At 39.0% G+C, this 9,910-nt stretch overlaps 1 protein-coding gene across 2 annotated transcripts in view; it reads left to right on the forward strand.

The window, feature by feature from the left end:
* Positions 1–9,127, forward strand: part of tbx15 (T-box transcription factor 15) — a 55,465-nt gene extending 46,338 nt beyond the window's left edge. For both annotated transcript variants that reach the window (XM_084724950.1, XM_084724951.1), the window contains exons 7-8: positions 1,390–1,487; positions 7,172–9,127. In XM_084724950.1, the coding sequence (XP_084581076.1) occupies positions 1,390–1,487; positions 7,172–8,004 (931 nt within the window). In that variant the 3' untranslated portion in view covers positions 8,005–9,127. The remainder of the gene's footprint in view (positions 1–1,389; positions 1,488–7,171) is intronic.
* The last annotated feature ends 783 nt before the right edge of the window (positions 9,128–9,910 follow it).

The following is a 9,910-nucleotide window of genomic DNA, read 5'->3' on the forward strand; positions in this document are numbered from 1 at the left end:
CCTTATTACACACACACACACACACACACAGACACACACACACACACACACACACACACACACACACACACACACACACATTAGTCATATATTTTATGACTTTATATAAAAATAATTTATTTTTTTATAATTCAAGTTTTTATTGACTTGAAAGGCACGGTACATGGCATACATATATTAATTTCCGGTCATACAAGAAAATATATAAAAATATAAAAAATAATTTTTAATAACACTGCACTTTTTAAAACAAAGTAACACAGTATATTACAGGAAAGAAAGGATAACAGAAAACCTGATGCATATCTTAACACTAAGCACAACTGGAAAAAATTGCAATTTTTAATTTTAATTTTTCAAGACTTAAAACAATGACATCTGAATACGAATGACTCCATCTTCAGGACTGCAAGAATGATGGAAGTGATTGATTGATTGATTGATTGATTTCCCGTTGTTGTCTTTATTATTTAAAGGTCCAGTGTGTTTTGTGGTTTCTAGTGTGTTCCAGATTTTCAGGGATTTATTTTAAGAATGTGGCAGAAATGCAGAATCTAAAATTCATATTTTATATTATCTTAAGTGCAAAATCACCTTCTTTTTTTTTTCAAACTTTTGAAAGAGCCTTTTATATCTATAGAGGGTACAGGTCCTCTTCTATGGAGGATGTTGCACCGCCATGTTTCTACAGTAGCCCAGAATGGACAAACCATTCACACACTTTTTCTCCTACACGCTTAGAACGGGAGGAAGAGATGACGTGTTTGCAATCTACAAGCTTTTTAAGGACTGAAAGACTAATGTATGGGAGCTTCATATAATAATTGTGATTGTGTTTATTAAATAACTTTTTTTTGTAATACAATCAATTATGTGAGTAATTTAAAAAAAAGTAATTTGTATTCAGTAACTAACTACATTTCAAAATAATGTGAACCAACCCTGACTGAAATACCATTTGTCTGGCTGCCCATTATCCTAAAAACAGCGCCCACTGCTCCAAACCATGCACTTTTCCTGCAGTAACACACTAACCCTAACAACTGTTGGGAGGCTGTGTGTTTTTGGTGCAATGGTTGTACTTGTTTTTGGGGATACGGGTGGTCGGTCCAGCTAAAAAATTTTCGACTATTGTAATTTCCGCCGTAAGAGCTGATGCAGTGATCAGGCTCGTGCAGAACAGCAGATCATAGATATAATCTGACCAAGGAATAAGAATGAGCAATAAAATCTTAAAAGACCAATGTTATTAAACTCCCCCCTCTTCACATCACCCTCCACCAAACTCTCTCTGTGTTCATGTCATCTGGCCAACACGCACATGCAGAGGCCGTTATTGTCCCATTTGTTTTGTGTTCTGAAACCTCTCTGTCTGTATGTCTCTGTCAGGACTGGCCTGGAGGCGATCATGGAGACCTACGCTTTCTGGAGACCTCCTGTTAGGACCCTCACATTTGAAGACTTCACCAATATGCAAAAACAGCAAGGTGCATGAATACACATGTAGGATGTTTTTGTGCACTACATATATTGTGAATAGCTTAGTGCATAAGGACTGACATCCAAAACTGATGATTTGACCTCCGCTGAGTGACATACATTTAGGGAAACTAAACTAAATTACATAATAGATAATCCCAGAGTGTTAGGATGCATTTTATGGCTTGGTTTACTGTCAAAAACCTGACAGTATATGACTTTTCTGACCTTTTCTCCTCAAACAGATGCATTAGAGCCCCCTGACCCCAAGAGATCAGCCCTTTTCCTGCCTAAAAGAACTCACATGAGATGAATGTGAACTGAAGGCCATGATTTCAATAATCAGTGATATGAATATATTCCATTGTACAGGATAATAGTGAAATTAAAATATTCCTTATTTTGCATGCGACCTGAAACCTTAGTGACTACTTTGAGAACCACTGCGGTATCCCATAATACTCCCTGCTGGTGTTAATGCACTTTTGGGACGTTTTATACCGCTCACTTGGATGTGAATGTGTCAACCTGTTGGCACAAAACAATTGATGGTTAGTCTCCTGATTCATTATTACAAGAACGATTATTACAAATAATCACACATACGATACAATTTGCTGCTAATTAATCTGTATGTGATGTTTTTAGAGGATACCTTTATTTTGGATTTTGGATTTATTCTATATTTTTCAATTTAGACTTTATTTTCTCGTGTTATATGGGGACAACAATTTTTGAAATTGGTCCAATATTGAGAGAGAGTGCTGCAGCCAGCAAAAACGGAACAAAGCTACAATGCAGTCCCTCTGGGCAACTGCATACCTTCAAATTATGTCCTCTAAAAGGCTTGCTTTTGCCACTGGCAGGCTCAGATTGTTATTATAAGTGTCTGACAACATTACGGAATAGATCTCTACAGAGATAGATTCTTACTCTTTTTTTAAAGAGTAAGATAAGTTTTTGTTTAACCAGAAACAGCTGTTTTATCACTATAGCCAAACTCACACCAGGCTCCCTTTCCAAATTCAGTAATCTTATCTTGTAAAACACACTTCATTCAAACTTGACAGAAACAAAATAAAATTCACCAAAAACATCTTGGCTTGTCTTTTCACTTTTCCAACAATGGCCAACCCTGGTCGTTTGATCAAATGACCCTTAATTCAACGTGATAGATGTGAAAATATTCTGGCTGAATATGCTGTTTCTCCCCACTGTTTCTCACTCAAGTCCCAATATTTTCTCATCTAAGGCAGTGAATTAAGGATCAGTTTTTACCAAACCAGAATTGCACAGTGAAAAGACGAGCCAAGACGTATTTTGGTGGGTTTTATTTTGTTTCTAGAAAGTTTGAATGAAGATGACAATCACAGTGAGAAAATTAGTATTTCTGTAAAGGGTGTCTGGTGGATTTTTGAGAGAGATGAAACTGCTGTTTCTGAATAAACAAAGCCTGTCTTACTCTTACTCTGTAGAGATCCTTTCCTTAATGTTTCCAGACACTTGTTAACAATTATAACAATCTGAGCCTGTCAATGGCAAAAACAAGCACTTTCAGTGGACGTACTTTGACAGGGCCTGTTTCACGGCTTAGAGTTGCAGTGGTCTCCCTAAATACTGGATTTCGAGAGCTGTTGTCCCCATTAGTCACTAAGGCACAAAAACAGGGGAAAATAGGGTTCATAGGTTATCCTTTAAGGTTAGGAACATGGTAAAGTAATCAATTACTATGTAGTTAAATATCCCAAATGAAAGTAGTGTACAGTGGTAATTTGCATGACCTTGGTGCATGTGCCTGTCCCAACCTGAACTCTCCCTCTGCATATTTTCCCTGCATATATCACCACACACTGCATCAGCTATGGTTGTCCTTCATTTGAGCTTGGCCATACGCTGCTCCTCTGGCAGGTCGGCCGGCGTCTGCTGAACTTTTCACATCACGCGCAGCCCTTGAAAAGAAAATCGTTAAACAAACCCTGTGGCTTTTGGACGGCTCCACGACACGAGTCAGCGTCCGTCGGGCCACCTCCCTTTGTTTCGGCTCCAGCACCCGCACAAGGTCTTAGTCATGGCTCATATCAAGGGCCACGCTGCTTTAAAGCGACTCGGTTTCCTCACCGGCCCTATCTCCGTTACCTCTGGAGGTCAGCATGACGTGACGCTCCATATTTTGTCTGAGCAGGCGGACATGTGTTTGTTATCATTAAACTCCTCCAAAGTGATTAGGATTTAATCAAAGTCCTTGGACCGCCAGTGAACCCTGTGTCACCCTGAAAGGACAATGGTGTGTGCATGTGCAGTGACTGGATATGTGTGTATTCAGCCCTTATGGCACCAAACACCCTTTTCCCTTCAAGTAATCAACTATTCCCCCTCGGCACTGGAGCACCTCGAGCCCTTCTAACCAGAGGAAAACATGACATCACTATCTTCCTCTCTTTTTCCTCATATATGTCTACCTTTCTTTCTCCCTCTGTCTCCCACTTTTCTTTATTTCTCTCCCTCCCCCTCATCTGCTCGAGCACAGCAGAGCAGAGCGCTGCAGCAATATTATCGAAGGCATATGGTGCAAAATCAGAACCCTAGCCAAGCAAGTCCTGGATTATTTAGTTATGCCTCCTCCTCATTCTTGGTTCAAACTGAATTTCTCCAACGGCAGGATGAAGCCTGGCCAAATTCTCATTAATAGAGAAATATGCGATTGATATCCCACAGCTATCGTTTCACTTTGAAAGGCTTGACTTAGTGGATGTCTAAACTCAGAGTCGGTGGCTTTTTATTGAGGAAAGCACTGGGGATGTGAGGCAGCTCTGTTGACCAGACATGGTCAAAACTAAATCCATATTTATCTCCACATACTAGCAATATATTTTATGATACGGCTCATGATCTCAGATCCAGTGGATAGAGTACTGCAATTAGTCTGAGAGTCGGAGTTTGAAAAAGCCCATGTGGATCAACAAAGTTAAAATGGTGACAGGTGAATTCATAATGTAAGTTACTGCTTACTTTATGAGTCTAACTCAGTGCATGTGGACGGCTGTGAATGCTCCCGTTGGCGATTACTACTGCATTGGGCCTCCATCTGCTCTATATGAAGAAAGATTCAAACGTAGAAAACACATCCTGATGATGAAGAATTTGAACAGGAACTCTGGATGTGCATAAGAGAAGATGCCTTGGTTTATTCTGTGGAAATACGAGAACACATTAAGAAAAAAAAAATCTGTCTTAAAGGGAGATTTATACATTCGCAGCAGTTGTAAAAGACATTTCTGCTGCGTTGCCACAGGGTAGGAAGGATGTGGAGGTCTGGCAATGAGAGACTAATATTAATACCTCCCCACAGGGAAAACCTGTTTGTCTCTTGCCACCCTCCACAGGAAGGAGGTCAGAGGTAGGCAGGCAAGGATTTATGTCACTTTCTCATCATATCATATTTTCAGTGAAAAAAGAAGGAAAAAAAGGTTTGCCGCCATATATCAGTGAGCATCAACAGGGATTTCAGTGTTGATTTTTAGTTGAAAACTGGGTGATTTTTGTCCTAAATGTCCAAGACTTCTTATCCATCCTCTTTTCAACAAGCTAAAATCAACGTGTCACAAAACACAAATTTGTTTAATCTTTCTAATAATTTGTTCAGTGAATCCTCCAGAATGATATTTCACTGGTAGGTGAAATGTGTGTGTGTGCTGCCAACAAGAAACTTCCAGGACATTGTGATGGGAGAATCTCTTAATGTAAAATTGAAAAAAAAAGCACTTTTTGCTGTAAATTTACAGTTACATCAGTATACAGCCATACATTACAACCAGTCAACACTACTAAGCACACATTTAGATAAAAATACGATTAGAATCAATATACAAATCATTAAAATTCTTAAAATGAATAAGAATTATTGTAGTCATATCAAGTGAAACACCAATATTGAAAAATTACAGATTTATATCTCCTATTCAGTCTGTCATCTGACTGCCAATAAATGCCTCTGCTTATTCTATTTAAAGGATAGATTTATTGTTTCCTCATGTTGGCAAGCTTCCTCAATTCTGAAGTACTGATGAGTAACTGTGGCTTTATTATCCCCTGAACACAGCACCACTGACCTGCTCATCACCACCTTAGCATAGAGGAATCTTGCAAACATGAGGAAATAATAAATAACGTGACTGTTCGTCATTCAAGAAATTTGATGCTTGATTTCAAGTATAATTAACTCCTTTTTACAATTCATAGTTTTAGGGATTCTATTAAGATTTAAAGATGAATAATGTCATACATCATGGTTACAGGTGTGAGTTTTTGACCCCGGACTTCATTAGGGCCTTTCTGCTTGTTTGTGTCTCATCTATAATCGGATGATCCTATCTCACGGCACAGACACTTCAGTGGATATAGACAAAGGATACAGTCTACAGTCAAACAAAACACAGTTTGATGTTAAAGCGTTTAGTTCAGAGATTGATGTACTTCTCTTTTCATGCCAATGAAAGTCTGTGAATATTAGGAATTCTTTGCTTTCACTAAAACTCATTTTGATCTGGTCTCTGAACTTATTACTTTTTGTTACGAATCTAAAAACAGACCCTATGTTGCAATAAATATCCCGAATGTTCTACTGGACATGGTTATTTTTTTTATTTTATTATTTTCATTTTTTTAAAGGACTGCTGCTGACTGCTGTATTGTTTTGTTTCACAGTTGTAAAAACAAAATTCAAGCATTCATTTCCAAAGACAATTCACAGAATATAGAATTCACTTTAAGATCATCTTGATCACTTTCAATTCCCTGCATGGTCTGAATCTAAACCCTTCACTCTGCCCCAAGACTCTCAGATCAGAGAATCAAATGTTGTTAAAAGCCCCAAGGTTGAGGTTTAAAACAAAAGAAGATAATGCTTTCAATGTTTTAGCTCCAACACTTGTGGTTTATTTCACTTCGTGATGCACATTGTAACTCTGGTTTTGAAAGGCACCATATAAATAAAGTTGTTATAATTCATGCCAATTTTTTGCACACACTCAGGTCATGACTGGGTACTTATATTTTATTACAGAAGGAAGAAGAAACACTTTAAGTTAAAGCTATAATATGTAACATTTCTGCATTAAAATGTCTAAAAATGCCTATGTCATATATTTTGTTGAGTTCTGTTCTAAAATTATCCCAAATGTTACAAACAATGGTCAAACCCAGAGAAATCTGTAATTTATTCAATTTATTAAATACCAGTGCGTTTACTACTGCTAGTTACTAGGACTTCTAAAAAACACGGGAGACGTTGGATACATCCAACAGTGAGGAGGAAAGCCAGCAAACAATATTTAACATAACATGAATAAAACTTTAATGTTAACTCATCCGTGATTTCTGCATAAATCATACAACAATGAAGAAAACAACTCCAGTGATCTCACGCCTGTTCAGATGTAAAACTTTTTCTTCTTCTTCTGCTGTACAAACCATAGTTATTATTTAATAAGGGACATTTTTTAAGCCTTTATTCTTCTTTTTGTTTTTTAATATCTTTTAATATCGCAGTAAATTGACTTTTTATTATGGTTTTATCGTACCTTAAGTTTTTGGTACTGTTACAGCCCTATTTCTCATATTAAAGTGCTCTTGGCTAAGATAGCCTGTCAAACAGCACAGTTTTTCACTGTCTCTGTATTTGTGTGTTTTGCAGGTGGAAGCACAGGCACTTCTCCAACCACCTCCAGTACGGGAACCCCCTCCCCTTCTGGTGCAGCACACCTCCTTTCTCCCTCCTGCTCCCCTCCGACCTTCCACCTCGCCCCCAACACCTTTAATGTGGGCTGCAGGGAAAGTCAGCTCTGCAACCTGGGCCTGTCCGAGTACCCGGCCTGCGCTCGCAGCAACATGGCGGCCCTGCAGGGCTACGGTGGCCTAGCCGACAGCTCCTACGGACGCCTCCAGACTGCAGGGGGCGCTGTGGCCTCTGCTCAGCCCTCTGAATCCTTCCTACCGCAGAGGACTTCCTCTTTGATTGCTGCTGGCATGCAGGGTGGCACTCACGCCTCCCTGACCGGCAGCGGTGGTGGAAGTGGCACAGGAGGCAAGATGGATGCCTACAGCGGTCAGCTGGGCTCCTTCCCCGCCTCACAGCTTCAGTACGTGATGCAGGCCGGAGGAAGCTCCGGCTCTGCTTCATCCTCCTCATCCGGATCCTCCCCTTCCTCAGCCCATATGTTCAGCGGGAGCCACCACCATGTGCAGCAGGGCTCCTACAATGCTTTCTCCCTGCACAACCCTTACAACCTGTATGGATACAACTTCCCCACCTCTCCTCGCCTTGCTGCCAGCCCCGAGAAGCCCCAGGGAGGTTTGCTCTGCTCCTCGTCTCCGGCCGGGGCCTTTGCTGAGCGCCAGTACCTGTCCAACGGAAGCATGGACACTATGCATGTGATTGGCAATACCGCCAGCAGCCAGCAGGGCGGCAGCTCCTGTGACGGACGTCAGTATGGCTCCTCCTCTCAGATGTCCATGCACATGGTGTAGAAACTGGGATCGAACCTCACAGTCCTCCATGTTTCTCAAGTCTTCCAGCTGAAAAGCAAATTTCTAATCTCTGAACCTGGTAGGGTGTTGATGTTGAACCGGTGTTTTTACATGAAGCACCAATGTACTACGGTACAAAACAATCCTTTCTGAGGAGGATATCATCTCATGTTTTTGTTTTTAAAGACACTCCACCACTTACAAACCATTATTGAGGGAGTCGAAACTATTATTTAATTATCTTTGTATTAATAAAGCCAAAACTGGGGCAGCAACCTGACTCTCAAACCATTTCTGACAGGAAAGAAACAACAAGCTCCGATTACCATAAGAAGGAGAGGTCAGAGCCCACATGCTCTGGTTCAGAAGGGAATCTGTTATGGTGCAATAGTAGCAAAACTATTTTCAAATGACTCATTCTTGACTTTTTGGGACTTAAAGACCATTTGGTCATGACATCATGTAACCAAAGATACCTTCACTGTGATTCAGAAGTTTTTGCCTCATGCAGCACTTGCCGTATCACATTAGAAATTTCAAGGGGTCAGTGATTCACCTTCATGGTTGGAAGTTGTGGCTGGAATGAAAGGGACAACTGGACAGTTGTACAACTTAACGACTCACTGCTTCACATACATGCAAGTATCTGGATGCTGTGGCAGCCAGATGATGTGCCAAACAGGGTCAATACAGCACAGGACACAGTAAGTCGGGTTAACCGAGGAACTCCCAGCAGGCATGTACATGAGAGTTCAGGACTTCACCAAACTTCATCAACTCGTCATCCTCACGGACTGGAATGGCTTCACTATTTTTGAGTGGATTATGTTTTCAAACGTATATATAAGATGGCGAATGCAATCAATAACATAAGCTTAAAAGTTGTTGTGTGAAAAGTTATAAAAGAAGCAATAGCAAAACAGAGTAATTAAAGTATGTCTTGGTGTGTTGTAGAGATGTGTATTTAAGTGCTGAGCAATGTAACAATTTTACAGGCCAATCTGTTATAAAAATGTGTGAACAAAGTGAAATGGCAAAGTAATTCTTTTTTGAGGCATTTTGAAAAAATGTAAATACAGGTGCCAAGCACGTAAAAAGCTCAATAAACGTTTTAATTCATGTACATTGTTTGATTTTTTTCTCTTTGTTACCAGTAGGCTGTGTTTTCGCACAAGACAACATCCTATATATATTTTTTTAATTTATTTTGGTAACACTGTTTTTTAACACTTATATAATGGTATATTGACAATTAGTTAGATGCTAGTTAATAATTATTTTACTGTAAAAAAAAAATAAAATAAATAAAATACAATATTTATATGTGGGTTATAAACCATTATAAAACAAATGTAATGTTTTATAAACATAGTTTGCAAAATTTGCAATATTCGTCGTCAAATACAGCAGCTCTCTCCCATCCTGGTAGACTTTCAAAATAAAGGCACAATTACTTCTTGGCTATGTAATGATTTCTTTAAAGTTTACAAATCATTTGATAATCATTAACAAATACTTAAATAATAAAATGTTATAATGTAATTAGCGAATTGTTAATTTACCTATTTAATCAGAATGTATTTGTGCTTGTGCCACTATAATACAATAATAAAAGGGATAATTAAAAACTAATTGTAACTGTTATTGCTATATTACACAAACTAATTATAAGATAACAAATTATAGCATAACCAATAGTAAGTAAACATAATTATAATTTCATTATTTGTTAACAGTGAAATAACTACTACCTTAGTTAAATTGAAGGTAGAATCTGTAGGATTTGTCTGAGCTGTTCGCAAACACACCAGAAAGATGCCAGGACATCAAATTATTGGGGTCGGTCCTGAGCATCTTGAGTACAGCAAAATAATGAGAAAAAGAGACACCACCACACACGTCTAGT

This window comes from Lutjanus erythropterus, chromosome 8 (assembly GCF_056507025.1).
Source record: "Lutjanus erythropterus isolate fLutEry1 chromosome 8, fLutEry1.hap2, whole genome shotgun sequence".
Lineage (NCBI taxonomy): Eukaryota > Metazoa > Chordata > Actinopteri > Lutjaniformes > Lutjanidae > Lutjanus > Lutjanus erythropterus.